At 45.7% G+C, this 20,276-nt stretch overlaps 1 protein-coding gene across 2 annotated transcripts in view; it reads right to left on the reverse strand.

Moving 5' to 3' along the window:
• Nucleotides 1–20,276, reverse strand: part of CYTH3 (cytohesin 3) — a 91,261-nt gene that overhangs the window by 19,239 nt on the left and 51,746 nt on the right. For both annotated transcript variants that reach the window (XM_028088491.2, XM_088016722.1), the window contains exons 2-4: nucleotides 6,671–6,753; nucleotides 5,115–5,179; nucleotides 4,453–4,519 (exon numbers count right to left, since the gene is read on the reverse strand). In XM_028088491.2, the coding sequence (XP_027944292.2) occupies nucleotides 4,453–4,519; nucleotides 5,115–5,179; nucleotides 6,671–6,753 (215 nt within the window). The remainder of the gene's footprint in view (nucleotides 1–4,452; nucleotides 4,520–5,114; nucleotides 5,180–6,670; nucleotides 6,754–20,276) is intronic.

Genomic DNA, 20,276 nt, shown 5'->3' on the forward strand with positions numbered 1-20,276 from the left:
CTGCCCCTCCCCCTGCTTGTGCTCACTCGCTCTGACAAATCAATCTTTAAAAAACAAAATTTTAATATGTCAACTTACATTCATCCATGAACATCTTGAAAACCTTAGCCAACATTGACTTCCCCGCTTCCCTTGTCCCTTGCTACTTACACACAGCTGATCTTGAACAACGCAGGGGTTATGGGCTCCCATACCGCCCCCCCAGTCGAAAACCTGTATGTAACTTTTGACTCCGCCAAAATCTACTAGTAGCCTACTGTTGACCAGAAGCCTTACCCATGGCAGTCAATTAACACATTTTATATGTTATATACTGCATTCTTACAACAGCATCACAATATTATAGTAACATTCTTACGATAGTAAGCTGGAGAAAAAATGTTACTAAGAAAGTTGTAAGGAAGAGAAATACATTTCCAGTACTGTACTGTATGTACTAAAAAAAAAAAAAAAAAATTCCACCCTCCCAGCTCAAACCCAGTGCTGCTCAGGGGTCACCTGTATTGAGGTAATCTGGGACTTTGATTTTTAAAACATTCCTTCAACAATCAAGCTCTCATTTAGACTTAACCGTATGTTTAGGTGGTTTCTTCGTGTCTCTCCCATTTTATCCCGCACCCTGGATTCGTGTCCTGTTTATAGACACACTGTTCCACAATTTCTAGAGCTCATAGAACGTGTTAGCAGTTCCTTTTGTGAGTCCTTGCACATCTGAATGTCTTCACTTGCCTCCTCACATGGGTCTTGATACACAGAATGCTAGGTTCTATTATTTTTATTTTATTTGGTTTTCTGCGGGTCTACACCGGCCTCCCCAGAGAGCTCTAGGTTTTAAATCACGTTTCCTCCGACCCTGGAAAAGAGTTTCCCTGCTGTCTTTGATCCAGCGTTCCTGTTGTGATTCTGGTTTCTTCTTAGGTAATCTGGTCTTTCCTTCCTGGAAAGTCAGTGAATTTCTCTTTATCCGTAAGTTTTCTGGTATTTTACTTGATATTTCTACAGATCAGTGTCTGAAAAACTTTATCCTGCTTGGCATTTGGTGAGGCCCTTTGATTTTGGGTATTTTATCTTAATCTAGCTCTGAAATATTCCAGTATTCTTTGACATACATGCTCCACTCTGTCTTCTATTCTCTCCTCCTGGGACTTTTTTTTGTTCGATGACATCTGAGCCACCAGACCTGCCTCCCGTGGCTCTGCGCAGAGCAGTGGGGAACAGGAGCACCACGACCCGTCTTGCCCGTGTCCCTGTCCCAGCCCCGGGCTGTGGGTTTTCAGAGGGTGTCGGTTCTTCACTTCCACGGACCTTTTCCACAACTCTCCATTTTCTGCACCATGGATAAGCCAACACCCCACCATCTCTGATGAGATTTACAATATACAAAACATCCTACTTTTAATGTTTCCTCCTGTGTTAGTTCTGTTTGTGGTGTTTCACGTCTCTTTCATGGGGTCAAGCAGCTCATACATTTGGTGATTCCTGGTTGGGTGATGACCTTTGTATTTCAGATTCTCTGGTAGGCCCAACCGAATGCCGTCTGTTTCTGGAGCAGGTGACGCGGCCAGCTGGGGCGCTCAGAAGCTGGTCTCTGGGAGCGGGTGTTTCTCCTCCTCTTCCTTGGTGAGGCCAGTGGAGAAGACACCTGCGTCTCCCACCTGGGGGCACACAGCACCGCTCCGTGCAAGCTCAGCCAAGGGTGAACAATATGGAGGTCCCCTCCCTGGTCCCACACCTGCTGCCCAAGTGAGCCGAGCCCCTGATGTGGCTCTCCCGTCCCAGAGCAAATCTTTCCCGAGTGTGCTTCGGGCTACCGTTCATCTTTCATCTTTCAGGGTTTCCTCAATTTCTAGTCGACTGAGCAAACTCCTGCTTCTTACAGATTCGTATATTTTTAAAGGCATTTCTAGGAAACTGGGAATAAGAGAGCCTGTGAATATTTCCTGCTTCCTTGATCCAATCAACCTTTCCTCTTACTCATTTCTAACCCCAAGCGCTCCCTCTGTGTATCTAATGTACCTGCAAAAACAGAAGCTCCCGCTCAAAATGTCACCACTCTGTGACTTAACTTCCTGCTGGCCTGAAAGTCTCTGATTCGAGCCTGTTTCACAACGCCGTGTGTGAGATTACCCAGGGCTGTTTCGGACTGAACGTCTGAGTCTCCCAAAGATCCCTATCTTGAAGCTCTAGCCCCCAAAGTGATGTTCAGAAGTGGGGCCCTGGGAGGCAGGGTCAGACGAGGTCATATGGGCGGGGCTCTGATCTGAGGGAACCCCTGCCCTTTTAAGAAGAGACACCAGGGGGCGCTCTCCAGCTTCTTCTGGGCCGTTTGGGGACACAGTGAGGAGGCCGCCTGTCAGTGGGGAAGAGAGCTCTCACGGAACCCAGTCATGCTGGCAGCCTGACCTTGGACTTCCAGCCTCCAGAACGGTGAACGAGTAAATGTCTAGTGTTTGGGCCACCAGTCCACGGTATTTTGTTATGGTGGCCCAAGCGGACTCCGACGAGTGCTATAATCGTCTATAAGACAAGGGAAATCTCGTTATTTTTCCCCAGCAAAGGGCCACATGCAGACTAAATTTACCATAATTACAAATAAGTTGTTGGGTTGCACCAATAATTAATACCTTAAAAATCTCTCAGGTGGAGAGGCATCTAGGCAAAATGAGGCCTGCAGGGCAGCCGGCCACGGCCCAGGCAAAGCAGATAAAGCAGCTGCTTCCTTGGACTTGGAGGTGGAGACACCCCAGAGGGCTGGACTCCCAGGGCTGCCGACAAACCAACCCCAGGCTCCCACAAGAGTCCAGTGAAGTGCGGTGGTCACGGGCCCAAGTCTGAGGTGGATTCCTCGCTCCGGACACTGGGCACGTCTCAGAGGCTCTGTACCTCGTTCCCCCCGACTGCGCCGCAGGCATTAAAAGGGAACCCCCCCCCGTAAGGGTAAGTGTACTAATTACAGCGCTTCGTTAGCAGTTCCCGATGCGTGGCAAGTTCTCAGGAAGCGTGGGTCAGCCTGCCTGGCGGCACATCTCACGCCAGGTGTGCGCAGCACAAGAGGACGGGCTAGAGCCGAGCAGAGCGACAGCACCGCCGAAGCACCGGAGTGTCTGTGTGCGCCTCGTGCGGTGGACGTGGACTCATCCCCGGACTTGTTGGCGTGCTGTCCTGCACTGCACCTCAAAACATATGGTCCGGTTTTCAAAACAGCCACTCGTGAGGTATCTCTCGAGATGCTGCCAATGCTTATCAAATCTGCTGGTTAAGCCAACTCTGTAAGTTCAACTCCTCAAGAAAGGGAAAAAACAACAAAAAACGCTTCTAGCTCCAAACCTCAAGTCATTACCAAATTCACAAAATCATTCCCGGGGACAGCTGCATTCCACTTTGGGGCTGGTGGATGCCCCCTAAGCAGAAAATCGGGAAGCAACAGGAAACTTTTCATGGAGGTGGGAGTACTCCAGCTAAACAAAGACCCTCCTCCGGCGGCAGCCGTGGTGAGGCTGAGGAGAGTCCACATGTGCAAGCCATTTCTTTACATTTTGCAACTGTGCTTGCACCTAGAAATGCAAGTTTACAGATCTTAGACCTTGCACAGTGCAATTCTTGCAATCAACATTTACTGAATGAACAAATCATTAATTAGCACAGAGGCTCAATGCCAAAAATAAATAAATAAAATCCCAAGGAAGGTGTGTGATGTGAATGCCATCTAAAGATCACTGTGGAATGAAGTCAGCTCCGCAGTTAGAAGCCTCCGGGGACACGGCATTCCTCTCTGGGACCTCGAGCCCTGGTGGCTAACTCAGATCCGCTCTTCTGTCTCAAAACCTAACGGTCTTGCAGCTGAGCCATATTCCACAAAGCGTTTACAGGTTCTGCTAAGTCTTCTGGTTCAACCTCAAAGACAAGTAGCTGCACGTTGCAGCTTTCATTATTTTCGGGTGTTTTCCTAGAAAATCCAACTGGAGGAAAGACCTGGTATTGCCTTCAATCAGGAGAGCTCCCAGTCCTTCATGCAGACGTCTTCTCTCGAAAGTGAATGGGAGGAACAAAGTCCCCAGACTTGAACCATTTAACCCCCAGCAGACACCCAGGGTGCAGCCCTGCCCACCAGCTCCCCGGGCTGTGGGCCATGCCGCAGTGGGAGAACACACCGCTCGGCCTGGCCACGCCGAGGGCCTGTCCACGCCAGCCGCTGCCGGGGCCGGGGCGGGGGGGGGCCTCACCCGGAGCTTCACACGTAAAGAAAGGTCTTCGCGTCCAGGGATGAGGGCCACGGGCACTTGTGCTTCACCCCACTCACTGGCAGCAGCCCCTACATGATACAAACTTAACTTCCGCTCTCAGTACCTGTGAGGAGGTATGACCGACCACCTTTGTCCAAAATGAGAGAGCCAATCAAACCGGTGAACCCCACAGTCTCTTGCAGGCCAGAACACTGGAACGTTGGCTTACCTTTTTGGGATCCATGTTGAATTTCTTCCTCCCCATAGCTATCTGCTTGTTCCTCTGGGTAGTTTTGCTATGCATTTCAAAGAGTTAAGTCATTAGTGAACGTTTGCACCAACTGCAAGAGGGCAGGCGGTCTCCCCAGCGCTTGGGCCAGCACCTCCGTGCACAAAACCACCCAGGCTCCCCCGCCCCTCTGCCCCCCACCCCTGCAGTCCCAGCCCTCCACCCCTGCAGCCCCGCCCCTCTACCCTCCACGCCCCCGACCCCTGCAACCCCACCCCTCCACCCCCCACCACAGAGGCGGCCCGTGGCTGCCGGGGCTCTTTCCTACACTCGATTCCTTCTTCAGAAAAAGCTAATAATGACAAACAGCGATTTAAGGAAAGCACAGTTTCCTGCTGTACAGAGAGGCTACTTCTGCAGAGGTTAATTTGGAGGAGCTGTGCTTCCAGGGAAGGGAGCGGAGAGCCGCAGCCCCCAGAGCAGCCCCGACTCCTCCGCAAAGAGCAGGAAGGGGTGAGGGGTGGGGAGCAGAGGACCCAACAGCCCCACAAAGGCCGCCCCACTTTGTGATCCCAGCCACCCAGCCCCCGCTGTGGTCACACGTCAGCTGAGGCAGGGAGAGAAGAGGTGAGTAACTCAGCCGTGTGGCACCAACGGTTTACCTCTCCTCCACTGAAGTCAGATTGTCAATCTCAGTCATCACTTCAGCGATTTCATATTTCAGCCTCTGCCAAAAAAGAAGACAGACATTTGGCGGTGGGGCTCTTTACCATCCCCTCCTAGACTCGAGAAATTCTAGCCTCCCAGACACAAGCTTCCCTGAGGCCTCGTGTGGACGGAAAAACCAGTACTTTCCATCCAGTCCAAGCAGCCCCAACTCAGGAGAAAGCACAATCGTCATCTGTCCACCTGTCGCCAGAACAAGCTCGGAGGGGCCCACCGGGCAGATTCTAGAGTATGTGTATGTAAAACACAACAGCAAAGGGAAGCGGGGAGGCCTTCGCTCACTCACTGTGGCTGTTCAGCTCCTCCTCCCCAGCCTCCGGCCACCCTCCCTGCCTTCTTCACGGCCATGGTCTTCCTCTCCTCTTGGGAAGACCAGGGCAAAGGTGCCGAGGCCAGTGTCGGGTCCCGAGCCATCAGTCTGTGTGCGAGACGGAGCGGCAGGGACAGAGCCCAGGAGGTGACAGCAGAACGCACCTGGGGCTCGGATACGCCAAGAACCCCAGAAGGGACAGGCTCCCCTGTGCCTCCACACGGCTCCACCACTTACTGGCTGTGGGACCTCCGGCAACGCTCTTACCCTCTCTGGGCCTCAGTGCTCTCAACTCAAAGGTGAGGTCACTACAGCTACCTGAGCCTCCACGGGCACCACTGTTGCTAATGTCCAAACAGGACGACAAATCTTAAAATATATTCTTACTCTTCAACCAAAGCACCCACTCTGGGAAACAGTGATTTTTACACGAATGAAGGGTAACCTTACAAGAAAAAGTTCCACAGATTACCTTTCAAATACAAAGACACTTTTATTAAGACACTATTGTTTTGTTCACCAAGGAAGTTCAGACCTCAGATGCGGGCTCCTAGGAAGGAGGTGCTGTCTGAAGGCTTGGTCTTGCAGCAAGTGGCCAGTGAGGCCACATTCATTTTGACGTGACAAAGATTCGGGAGCTTCTCGAAGAAGAGCCACACATCTGACTAACTTTCCCACGGAAACCCCAAGTGCAAGCAGTGCTGGTCTCAATAATTTCCACCACGGTCTGACCCTGAGGTTGTGGTTTGGCGCCTCTGCTTCTCCTGGGGGGCCCCCTGGCGCGCCAGGCTCCGAGGACACAGCCGTGGCAAGTGCGGTGTTTGCCCATGTTTTATCATTCTGTTCCCACCAGCTAGTCGGCGCTCGGGGGTCCGCACGCCAGAAACGGGACGGCAGGTTCTGGGTGCTAAGGATTTTGGCAAACGAATAGGGCCTTCTTCCACTTGAGAGAGCCATCCACATTGTCGACAAGTGCCCTCACTGTGGACTCCAGCTCCGTGGCCGCACGGCCTGGTGAGCACAATCTGCTTTACCAACTAGGGTAACCCTTTCACTCCCTTCACGTGTTAGGATACAGACATATGAGATGCCCAGTTTTTACCTTTTCATGAATTATTTTAGTGATTATTTTGCCTAAAAGCAAAAACTAAGGGGAGTTTTTGGTTTTTTTTTTTTTTTTACCTCAATGTCATCAATAAGTTCCTTTTTTCTTCGACGAATGTCTAAAAGTTCTTCTCTCTCTTCTAATGAGAGGTCTTCGGGCACTGGAAGAAAAAAAAAAAAATCAAACAATTAAACTACCACCAGTCTGGAGCCCATGTTGGCAACGTCTAGTGAGGTTGAAGACGGCACATCAACACGTCAACGGGTCTGTAGGTAGGCATCTAGCCCCAAAAGAACCCTAGCAAGTAGACCCCATGTAATATATTCATAGCAGCCTTGTTTGTAATAGGAAAACCACCCAAATATCCTCTAATAATGAATAAATGGTGGTACATTTATAAAACAGAATCCCACGCAACAATAAAAAATGGCTGAACTCAGTCTATCAATACAGGTGAGCCGCTCAGAACAGAAAAGGTAAAGCAGACTGGAGACTGTATACGGCCGTTTGGGGAGGCTGAAAGTCAAGCACACGCTTTGGAGGTGAGACGTGCATGTATGTACAGAACATAAGCGCACTAAAGTTCTGGATAGCAGTTGCTCCGGAGAAGGCTGGATGGCAGGAAACACATTCCAGAACAACTCAGGGAAATGTCAGTGCAGTGGGGGGAGGGTAGCCAGTACGTGGGTAACTGAATTTTTGTATTATTATTATTGACAGAGAACTGTTAATAACATCCTCTTATTGACTAACCTCCCCCATTCCTACCACGTCTGTACTCTTTTCTTTGATTAATTGTGCTGCAACTAGTATTTCATTAAGCTTTTCAAAGAAGAAGCTTTTGATTTTTAATACTCCTCTATTGTGCATTTAATTCCTACTTCATTAATTTCTTTAAAGAAACAAAAGATGGAGAATCTGATCAAAAAGCAAGAGAGCACACAGATTCCAGAAATGAGGAGAATACGGTCATGGTGCAGGGGCAGACACACTGAGGGATGCACCAGAAGCCAAGCCAGTGAAGTCCCCCCAGACAGACAGAAGCTTGCTTTGTAACAGAGCTGACACCGCAGCTCAAAAAGACAGGGTGGACATGTCAATAAGTGACACGTGCTGTGTGATACATCGGTTATCCTTGTGCACAAATTGAGGCTGAATCCCTGTTTATCATACGTATTTTCAACCAACTTCAAGTGGAACAAAGGCTTAATTTAATACAAAGGCAACACCACAATTTTTAGAATAGGGGAGAACTTGTTTACAACTTCAGAGTAGGAAAGGATTTCTTAAACAAGATAGGAAAAAATGTAAATCACAAAAATATCAATAAATTCACCATTAAAATTAAGACCCTTTGGTCACCAAATTCCACACCATGAAGAGCTAAGCCAAACACCATCAAAGGGTTGGTATTCTGGATGGAATACAGAACTCTTACAAAGAAGGGGGAGAGAATTTAAAACCAAGGTTAGTAAATGGGCAAAAGACTTGAACAGACACAAAACTGAAAAGGAATCTATCAATGGCCATGTGAAAAGACAGTTCTTAATCGTCGGGGAAATGCAAATTCAAATCTCAGGGAGAGACCTCTACTAACATGGTGGTAAAGCTCACTGAATACATAGTAAGGCGATTTCTTAAAACTCAAAAACCCATGAGGACAAAGATAATGAGGGTGGGGAGAGCAACACGTTTTGAAGCTAGAAGACTGACTGGACCAGCAGTGACTCGCTTAACTAAGGTGAGCAAGAAGAATCTTATGCCAACAGGGTGGGGGCGGGGGTGTGGGGCAGACCAAGGCATAACCTGACTCCTTGGGCATCCAAGGGCTTGGGAACTGGTCAGGTCAGTCTGGGGGCGGGCTGAGAAGAGGAGTAAGCTCATGAGAGGACTGGATGAGGCTGTGTGAGAGCTATGGGACCCCTTCATCTCCTCCAGCTCCACAGAAGATTCTACACAGTCAGGGGGCCCAGGGGTCACCCCACACACGAGAGTGCACCACACCAAAGACCAGGGATGTGCGCCGGGCTGACACCCCGTCACCACCACCACCCATCTCCCCATGGGGCTCCCGGACTACTGGCAACCACCCTTTACCCACCTGCACCATCCTGGACTAGAGGTAGGAGGGGGTCTTCTCTGCAGAATCAGACCAGCTTTAGATGCAAAGAGACTGATTTGCGGGGTGGGGGGCTGTCCACCAGCAACCAGCACATCTAGATCACCCCACAGAGAAACCGGTCAACGAGGCCTCCTGACACACTCAAGAGTTCCCAGTAACCTCTAGCCTTGCACTCTCCTGAGATAAGCCTCTAACATGCCAAACAGATACCAGAACAGAAACAAAGAGGTCAACGTGGTTACACCTTGGGGAGCAAGACATGTGGGAAGCCAGGGACATGCTCGTCTCCCCCACTACAGCCCTGTGGAACCACTGCCTGATGCATACATACCTGAGAAATGTAAAAACCTGAAGAAAGACACGCATGTCACAATCACCCAACGGCGGGGGGGGGGGGGGGGCGGGGTGGAGTAAAGGGGAGAGAAAGAGAGAAAACAAGTCTGCTCAGAGTGGAAACCGGCATGGCCACTTTGGAAAACCATTTGGTTCCTATCGAAGATGTGCCTAAGCAATGGACCAGTGATTTTACTCCTAGGTGTATCTGTACTAAATTCTTGAGCGCTGCAACAGAAGATATGATAATGTCAAAGAAGCACACTTTGTAGAAGAAAACGGAGAGAAAGGATGGGAAGAGACGTTGTACATTCAGGCAAGAGACTCCCGAACCACGGTAAAAATAAATCACATGCAAGCACAAACAAGTGGATCATCTCAGGAAAAGAATACGGAGAGGGACGCTTTCTATCAATTTCAAAAACAAAAAAAATTAAACAATATGTTGTTTGGGTATACAAATATATACATAGTAACAATAAAGACAATCACTGGAATGATAAATAGGGAATTCACAATAATATTTACTTCTTAGGAGGAAAGAAAAGGGGTATACAGGATACTTTGAAAGGAGTAGTATGCTCTTTCGTGAACAAATACTCATCTTGCTATCAAATGAAAATTTAATTTTTAAATCTTCAATGAAAACATTTTTTAAAAGCCAGGCAGAGCTCCTGGCCCTTGAGTGGACGTGCAGACTACGTTCTTCCACAAAGTAGTTACAACTCTGAGAATTTAGATAAAGCAGAGAAAGATCTTTTTTCATACAGGACGACACCTAGTGTATTTCAGCTCAGAAAATTCAATGCGATTTAGTCATTAAAACCAACAGTCAAGGGCAAAAAAGGAAAAAAGCTGGCCAGATCCCCCTCCCTAAATAAGCCATAGAGATTTCTTTTTTTTTTTTTTTAAGATTGTATTTATTTATTTGACAGAGAGATAGCGAGAGCAGGAACACAAGCAGAGGGAGTGGGAGAGGGAGAAGCAGGCTTCCCCTGAGCAAGGAGCCGGATGCGGGGCTCGATCCCAGGACCCTGGGATCGTGACCTGAGCCGAAGGCAGATGCCTAACCATCTGAGCCACCCAGGTGCCCCAGCCACAGAGATTTCTTATTTTCAGTTTTCTTCTGCTGAGCTGTCCAGGTTGAGAGAGGAAAACAAGACTCTGCAAGGTGAGGGCTGTCATGCCATCACCAACAGACATTTTTGTTTCTTTTCAGAAAGAAACACCTCCGGCCCCTCCCTCCGACCCAGAAGATGAGGAGGGCTGGCTGACAGCACGGAGTGACGGCCGGGGAATGCATCTCCACACCAGGCTGACCTGATGCTAGACCCTCAAGCTTCTACCCATACCCTTTAAACTCTCCTTCACTGATGCACATCTTTTCCTGTCCCGTTAAGGCCCCAAGGAGTTAAACAAATCAAGTACTGACCGTTTACTTTACCAGGGCTTCTCAGATTTTGCCGGTCTAAAAGAAAGAAACATTTTGTAAGGTGGGATAAGGTGTAGAATAAGGTTCTTATTCTTATAGCTTCACACTGTCCCACTTAAGGGCTGAAATGATACTGTCTATACTTCTGCCAAAAAAAAAAAAAAATTGAGTGAACGAGAACAATCGTTAAGCCTATTTGATGGACACAGCGGTAGCCATCATCTATTTCATATTCTAAGGGTTTGAAATCTGTCATAGTAGAGAGTAAAAAAGAAAAGTTTCTAGTATTCGCTGGCCAGTAGTATCTCTTATGGTTGTATCTACTAGGGCATTTGGCTGAAGTATTAATAGGAAATCATGTGATGCTCCCTGGTGCATTACAAAGAATAAATAAGAGGAACAGAAATATGCGACAAAATACTAGAACGATCTCTGCCCAGGTTCTGTGGCTTCAATATCTCACTAACCTATTCCTTTTCTTGACACCCAGGATGTGCAGCGAACACCAACATTCAGCTGTGGCTCCAGCTGTTGGGGGAAAGTTCTAGCAGTATCTCTCTGCATCCTAAATAACTCTGCAGTCACATCATCTGCTGACCTGCAGGTGCTTTCACACATGCACGCACCACACTAAGAATGGGATAAGCGGTGTGCAGAGCAGGCATCCTTAATTATCAAGACCTTTTCTCGCAGCAACGCACCCAGGGAAGGCAGTATAGAGTGTGGATCCGCTACCTGACATCACCATCATTTTATCCTGTTGACACTGTTAGGTAGGATGAAAACAGGAAAGTCTCACGGTTGATTTTTTTTTCCCCCTCAGAAAGCTGGCCCTATTTAATTGAAAACCTAATACATGGATATGGTTTTATACACACACACACACACACACACTGCACACATAAAAGGACATATGATAAGACATTTTTCCTTCCAACCTCAATAAAACCCGTCTCCTAAAAAAAAAAAAAAAACCACACACACAAATTAGGGACGCCTGGGTGGCTCAGGTGGTTAAGCATCTGCCTTCGGCTCAGGTCATGATCCCACGGTCCTGGGATCGAGTCCTACATCGGGCTCCTTGCTCAGCGGGAAGTCAGCTTCTGCCGCTCCCCCTGCTTGTTCTGTCTCGCTCTCTGACAAATAAATAAAATCTTAAAAAAAAATTAATTGGAAATTACTGGTAAGATTCAGTGAAATCACTTCACAGTTGAATGCCCCTATCGTGAGCTTCCAAATGGAATCCCGACTTTCCAGAGACAGGCTTGAGCAAGGCCCTTCATCACCCGGGACTCAGTTCTTCACCCACAGAATGACAGGGAGGCTGGATGAGCTCAGCTGCTGGATTATCACGATTATCACTGCAAGTTCTAAAGCAGAATGAGTCTACTTTAGCCACAAAGGAGCAGGTCTGGTTTCAACAAATATAAGTATTTTCACGAAGGAAAAGCAATGGGGAAAGAAGTCAAAAATTCCCAATTTTAGTACAAAAATGATCCAGTGACATTTCCTCGGGAGCATCAGGAGCAAATTCAGGGGATTCAGGCTAGGTTCTGACCTCGCTCAAGCTCTAGCCTACACAGATGGAGATCAGCAAAACCATGGGTGGTGAGGTCTATGTTTTGGGTTCAGGACTGTATGAATTTAATTCAAGTACGTAAGTGAGATCTTCTGCTTCCAGCCCAGTTGGAGTAACAGGGACTAGACTTACATCCTGCCGAAAATGGCTATGCAAAGACTTAGACCCAATTCTATACCCTACAAAATATCTTCCAAAAACGAAGGGGTGGGGTGCTGGAGTGGCTCAGTCAGTTAAGTGTCCAGCTCTTGATTTCAACTCAGGTCATGATCTCATGGTTTTGAGATCAAGCCCAGAGCTGTACTTTGCACTGGGTGTGGAGCCTGCTTACGATTCTCTCTCTCCAGGGCACCTGGGTGGGCCAATTAGGCAGTCGGCTCTTGATTTCAGCTTGGGTCATGATCTCAGGATCCTGGGATTGAGTCCCATTGTCAGGCTCCGCACTCAGTGGGGAGTCCGCTTGAGATTCTCTCTCTCCCTCTGCCCCCTTCCCCCAATCACACTCTCTCTAAAAATAAATAATTTTTTAAAAGATTTTATTTATTTGACAGAGACACATCAAGAGAGGAAAAACAAGCAGGGGGAGAGGGAGAAGCAGCCCAATGCGGGGCTCGATCCCAGGACGTGAGCTGAAGGCAGACACTTAACGACTGAGCCACCCAGGCGCCCCAAAATAAATAAATTTTTAAAAAAAGATTCTCTCTCTCCCTCCGCCCCCCCCCCGCCTCCCTATTAAAAAAAAAAAAGAAGTGAAACAAAGACATTTTCAGACATACAAACTTCAAAGAATTCATCACTATGTGATCTGCGCCATAAGAAATGCAAAAGTCCTTCAGGCAGGGGGAAAAAAAAACTATAGCAGATGAAAATCTGAATTTCCATAAAAGAATACAGAGTACTATTAACAGTAACTATGTGAGTAAACATTGTTCCCTCATGATGTGAGTCTCTTTAAAAGATTTACTGTTACTGTTAAAAGCAAAAATAATGACAAAGGTGTTAGGTTAATAACATATGTCAAACAGCACAAGGCCTGGGAGGGGAGAAATCGAAGTATAGTGATTTAAGGTTCTCATCGTAGATGTAAAGTGGCATACTATCATTTGATGGTAGACTGATGAATTAAAGCTATAGAATATCTTAGAATCACCACGATTTAAAAACTATGAAAATAACCCACTGAAATAGAGTACACAGTGTTACATCAAGAAATTAAAAATCATTAATTTACCATATTTAATAACATCTAAGATCCCATCAAGTGTAAGATGAATCCTCCATTTCAGAGATGTTAAAATGTGGAAAATTTACAAACCAGAATCAGCGAAAAATGGAAGATTATCACACATTAAAATATAAGCAGATGGTATTCCAAAATTAAGTATTTTCTAATTTTGAAATTATATTAATAATCCAGTTATCTAACAGATTCCAATCTACTAAGAACAATATGTCAAATGTGATATCTAACAAATTGCCCATTGCACAAAAGTTTGGTAATAGTTGATGGGGCGCCTGGGTGGCTCAGTGGTTAAGCAGCTGCCTTCAGCTCAGGTCATGGTCCCAGGGTCCTGGGATCGAGCCCCACATCGGGCTCCCTGCTCTGTGGTAAGTCTGCTTCTCCCTCTCCCACTCCCCCTGCTTGTGTTCCCTCTCTTGCTCTCTATCAAATAAATAAAATCTTTAAAAAAATAAAAAATAAAAAGATAAGATAGAATTCAAATAATCACATGCAACTAACTCACAACCCCACATTTTTGGCTACCCAGTCCTAATTGAAAGTGATTATCACTTACCCTTAAATTTTATCTTGATTACTAATCAATACTAACTTTTTTGTTATAATTTGGGTTTTTTGTTGTTTTGGTTTTGGTTTTTAGAGTTTTGGTCCGCTCAGAGAAAAATCAGTTCCAAGGGGCACACGGAACACTGGCAGAGCAAGGGCTTGGCAACTGGTCCTGCTGACTCATTAAATAAGAATTCTGTACAAATTGTGGTTTAACCCACAGAGAAATAATACCTACCTTGTAACACTAAAAGAACAGATTAAGTTAGCACGAGTTCCTAGCTACTACTGAAGTGACGAGAATCATACAAAGAACAGAAACGAAGGCTATGGGCTCCCAGCTGAAATGCCACCACATGCATGGACCCAGACTAGAGATGTCCATCAACTGCCAGCCAACTCACAGAATGGTGGCACAAAATAAACCAGTGTCATTTTAAGCCATTTACTTTGGAATACTTTGTTATGTTACACAGCAATAAATGATTTACAATATAGATAAATGAAATTTACAATATACATAAATTTACAATATACATAAATGAAAAAAGGACCAAGTTTAAAAACATGGACTCAAAAAATTTCAACTAAATGTTCTCTACAAGAGGCACATGCAAAAGAGAATACCTAATGATTGAAGGTGAGAGGGTAGAGTGCTTTGCCAGACAAACCCTTACCAAAGTTAAGTTGCTCCCACTGCAGTAACATAGGAAATCAAAGACAGTCACTAGATAATGGCATATTGTTCATTTAATTACATGACTAATAAGACTAAATTTGTATGCCACTAACAAAATAGGCTCAAAATACATAAAGTAGAAATTGACATATACGTAAAAATGGCATTTTTCCCAAAAGTAAAAAAAGGAAAGATATAGATTTGACTAACACAATTCACAAGCTTGCACTAATGGACATACTGTATTTCAACAATTTTAAGATATACATTCTTTTTCACATTTTAACATCTTTGAAATCAGCCGTGGCATATACAGGTCACTGCCTTATCTGTGAATATGATTATTGTTAGAGGCATAATTGAACTCGACGTTTTTGTCACACACACAATTTGAGAACCATCTGATGAAGGGTTATTGCTTGGTTATTGCTTCAAACTTTTTATTGATACCTTCTGGTAAAATCACCAAAGTCACAGCATAAAAACTTACAGAATTTGAAAAATCCCAAAGATAACAAAGAAGTGCTCTTCTGAGAGATGCTGCGTCACCCATGCCTTCAGTGGCACAGAGGACAAGGCTATGTAGAAAAACACAAATACTCCCCACAGAGGGATTCTGAAAAGTGGGACTCTGTGAAGAAGTTCTGGAAGTACCCTGACCAACTTATTTTGGTCATATTTTACTTTTTATATGAATGCACAATGTAAAAGTCTATTAAAAATGTTTAAATAGGTTTTAAAGCACTCTTTCAAAAAATTCTAAGTGATAAGAAATCATGAAGTCTGGTTAAGTTGGCAGCTTTTTTATTCTTAGTGGCACATAAAATAATGATGCATCTTACAACTGATGGAGACAGAGATTCAATCAGATCCCCATACCCGACAGCTGGGTGATACACTCTTTTCGAGGGCATGTGGCACATTCATGCAAAGTGACAGCATACTGCATTTAAAAAGGTCAGTAAATCTCCTAGGGCTGGTATGGTGGATACAACCTCAGCAGGTACCTTACTATGAAGGAGAGATTATTAGCAAACTGAAAATTACACTCCCAGACTCTTAAATTTAGTTTGCTAAGGATGAATGAGGCTGTACCCAGATTCTCAGGAGCTCCTCCTCCCACCTTATTCCTGGCTGGCCAGCAAGGACGTGAATGCCGAGGATTTTTCTGGAACAGCATTCTTGTGCTCAGGCTCCAGCTCCCTGGGAGTTGAGAATTCAGCAGCTTCCTGATTCAGCCTCTGGGGGCTCATCACAGCTGGGGACATACCCAGAACCAATGATTCCAGGGGTCACCAGGGAGGCATTCCTTTGGTGACTGCATTCTGGAGACCCAGGCCAGACCCAGGCCAGAGCCCAGCGCTATGGCAAGTACCCAATTCTCTGGATTATGCCCTCCCTTCCTGCTCCAAATACTCAGCGTGCTTTAGGCTTCTTGCACAGAACTCTTTACTGAAAAAAAAAAAAAACTGGTATCATGAAGAGCACATTCTCTGACCACAGAATAATTCCATTAGAAAGAGTAACCAAACAGTGACTAGAAAAAAAAATTTTTGTTTGGAAATTGAGAAGCACCATTCTAGAGAACGCATTGGTCCAAGAAGATATAAAGTAAGTGACAAAACACTGAGGTGAAAATAATGAAGAAAATATCAGTGTCTGTGTGTTAGTAAACCATGGAGTCAAAACTGAAAATGCTTATTTTAGAAAAAAGTTAAGCTGAAAATAAGCTAAGCATTCACCTCCAGAGATTAGAAAAATCTCAAGTGTTTAAACCTAAAGGAGAAAATAATACAGAGAAGAAATTCATTCAAAAAGTGCCATGAAGCCACTTTGGCAGCTCTTCAAAAAAATAAAACACAAAGTTCACATACAACCCTACAGTCCCTCTCCTGGGTACTTACCAAGAGAACCGGGACACAGGTCCACACAAACTTGACTGTGGATGTTCACAGCAGCCATGGGCACCACAGCCACGAAGTAGAAACAACCCAAATGTCAGTCTCGAGATGAATAGATCAACACAGTGTGGCCCATCGACACAATGGAGTATTATTCAGCCACAAAAAGGAACGAAGCACTGATCCATGCTTGAAAACATTACGCCGAGTAAAAGCAGCCAGCCACAAAGGACTACACATTGTAGGACTTCATTTATCAGATGTGTCCAGAACAGGCCAAGAACAGACAAATGAATTTGTGGTGACAGAAATCGGAAGAACGGTTAATCTGAAAAGCAGAGGAAGGTACTGAACGAGGAAGGGCACAGAAGAGCCTTGTGTGGTATTGCAAACGTTCTAGATTCTGATCCAGGTGGTGGTTATACAAGTGTTGGCACACATATGTGTGTAAAACACCTTGACTTCTATGCACACTTAACATTTGAGCATTGTATTTATTGCCCCTAAAAGTCTACTTATGGATAAGTAATCCCTTTTATTTTAATTTTTTAAAAGATTTTATTTCAGAGAGAGTGTGTGTGTGTGAGAGAGAGCAGGGGGAGAAGCAGAGGGGGAGGGAGAGAGAACATCTCAAGCAGACTCCCCACTGAGCACGGAGCCTAATGCAGGGCTCGATCCCAGGACCCTGAGATCACGACCTGAGCTGAAATCAAGAACCCAAGAATTGGACGCTTAGCCAACTGAGCCACCCAGGCGCCCCAAGTAGTCTCTCTTAATTCTCAATAAAGAGAAGGAATGGGGCGCCTGGGTGGCTCAGTCCTTAAGCGTCTGCCTTCGGCTCGGGTCGTGATCTCAGGGTCCTGGGATCGAGCCCCACATCAGGCTCCCCGCTCAGCAGGGAGTCTGCTTCTCCCTCTCCCACTCCCCTGCTTGTGTTCCTGCTCTCTCTCTCTCTGTCAAATAAATAAATAAAATCTTTAAAAAAAAAAATAAAGAGAAGGAAGAATACATTTCCTGCAAAAGACACGAAAATGACACTGTATGAAGCTGCCGACGCTCATCCACCTAGGATGACCTAAGGACAAATCTGGCCTGAGGTACAAACAGGCCTCAGATGGTCTCACGGCCACATCCGCCTCACATCCTGTGGCTGTTATTTTTCCAAAGTCCCCTCCCACCTTAGATCTGCATATCTATCACTGAATGAGGCAGGTTAAGAATGTTTGCACAATACAAAGATAACATAAAATCAGCCATACACTGAGATTAGAGCAGTCTCAGCAAGTTTTTAAGTTAACTGCTCTGTCTTGCACTCATATGGTACTGCCCTCCCTGCCAGATCACCTCTGCCTCCATATATAAACCCCCTCCGACCACCAACATGCCAACCCAAGCTGTCACTGTTTGGTGACCCCCAAGGAAGGACGGCAGAGGTAAAGGACAATTTATTCTCTGACTCCATCCGGCAAAACTACACAGAAGCATCGACGACTTGGCCGGCTCTCTGGAATCTTTATCTGAATCCATGGCCTCCAGTTCATCTTCTATCGCAGTTCCTTACACGTGGTCTGCTGGCCTCCTCTGTCAGCAACCTGGAGGGGTCTGTCTAAAATAGGGTTCCGGGACGCCTGGGTGGCTCAGTCGGTTAAGCGGCTGCCTTTGGCCCAGGTCATGATCCCAGGGTCCTGGGATCAAGTCCCACATTGGGCTCCTTGCTCAGCAGGGAATCTGCTTCTCCCTCTCTCTCCCTCTGCTTGTACTCTGTCAAATAAATAAAATCTTTAAAAAAATAATAATAATAAAATAAAATAGGGTTCCAATCACATGCCTATCGGATCAGAACCTCTGGGTATGAGGCCTAGGGCTCCGCATATTAACAAGCTTCCCCAACGATTCTGTTGAACACTGGAATTTGAGAACCCCTGCTAAAAAGGTGGCTACAAACATGTCAGTCCTGAACTCAAATCATGAGCACAAGGTATTAAGTACAGAGGCAACCTGATATAGTCCTTAGGAGCCCGACTACCTGTCTCAAAGCTGGTCCCTGTCTCTTACCAGCTGCGACCACTACAGGCAACTTACCTAACCTCTCTGTGCCTCGGTTTCCTTGCCTATAAATAGGATAATATTTATCACTATGTAAAAAAAAAAAGCTAATCAAAATCGAATTCTCTTCTTGAATGTTATCTGAAATTTGCAAATACTGAATCTTAAATCAAATAAGCATTTACAGATCTTAAAAGATACACATTTTTACTCAATCGTGAAAAATAATGAACAATGAGACTTTGTCTCCTGCATAACTGAACGATAGAGCAAAATAAATATTTGGACATCAAGCCTGTTTAACTGTTGTTCTTTCCCCCCCCCACAGCCAGAAGGTTCAGGGCAGGGTAGAAGGTGGAAGGGGCAGTTTCACAAAGAGGCACGAATAAAAATCGCGTGAAGACAGCTTGGCACTTCTGCAGAGCTGAACACAGGCTTATAATACAACCCCACAATCACACTCCCAGGTATTCACCCAAATGAGCTGAAAACTTATGCCCACACAAAAACCTGCACACACGGGTTTACAGCAGCTTTAGTCATAGTTGCCAAAACCTAGAAGCAAACAAGATGTCCTTCAGCAGGTGAAGAGATAAATTGTGGCACAGCAGACAAGAGAAATGTTATTTGGCACGAAAAAGAGCTATCAAGCCAAAAGACATGGCAGAACCTGAATGCATGTTAGTAAGTGAAAAAAGCTTGTCTAAAAAGGCTGCATAGCCTGTGATTCCAACTACATGATGTTCTAGAAAAGGCAAAACCATGGAGTCAGTAAAAGGATCGACGGCTGCTAGGGGTTAGGGAGACAAGGGAAGGGATGAACCGGTGAGCACGGGGGATTTGTAGGATGGTAAATGTATTGTGTATGATACTGTCATGGTGGATACATGTCATTACGCGTTTGGCAAAACCTTACACAGAAGGAAGAGCAGAAGCCTATTGTAAACTATGGGCTTTGGGTAATGAGTATGTATCAATACTGGCTCGTCAATAGTTACAAATGTACCACACTAATGTATGATGCTCCTAACAGGGAAACCTGATATGGAGGGGAGCTTCTGGGAATTCCCTAGCACCTGAAAGATCTATTGCTTTCTTCTTATGTAACCTGAGGTATGCATACGGTCGGTAAGACTTCCCACAGTCATATCAAATTACCACTAACAATAAAAACTGATTCCATCCCAATGTGAGCCACTACTAACCTCTGCTCTGTGAAGCTCTGTGCCTCCTGCCGCTACAGACAAGAGCTGCCCATACTATTAGTGTAGAGAAAACAGCATTTTGTCTTGATTTTAAAAAAAAAAATTTTAAGTAACCTACACCTAACGTGGGGCTCAAACTCACAACTCCGAGATGAGAGTCACATGCTCTTCTGACTGAGCCAGCCAGGTGCCCCTTTATCTTTATTTTTTTTTTTTAAGATTTTATTTATTTACTTGAGAGAGAATGAAAGAGAGAGAGCACAAGAGGGGGGAGGGTCAGAGGGAGAAGCAGACTCCCTGCTGAGCAGGGAGCCTGACGCGGGACTCGATCCCGGGACTCCAGGATCATGACCTGAGCCAAAGGCAGTCGCTTAACCAACTGAGCCACCCAGGCGCCCCCTTTATCTTTATTTTGATCAGCTTTGGACAGAAGAGTGAATTTCTTTTAGGCGGGGGGGGGGGGGGGGGGGGACAAACAAACAAAAAATTTAAACCCATCATACACAAAACTAGAGTTGTTTTGCATGTGAAGAAAGTGGGATGGGACGCCCCCTCTTCCTTTGAGGGGGATTGTATCTGTTACTTCTCAAGTGTTTTGGA

Source organism: Eumetopias jubatus, unplaced genomic scaffold, assembly GCF_037043125.1.
Source record: "Eumetopias jubatus isolate StellerSeaLion01/CBP00866 unplaced genomic scaffold, mEumJub1_p1.0 scaffold_12, whole genome shotgun sequence".
In the NCBI taxonomy this organism is placed as follows: Eukaryota; Metazoa; Chordata; class Mammalia; order Carnivora; family Otariidae; genus Eumetopias; species Eumetopias jubatus.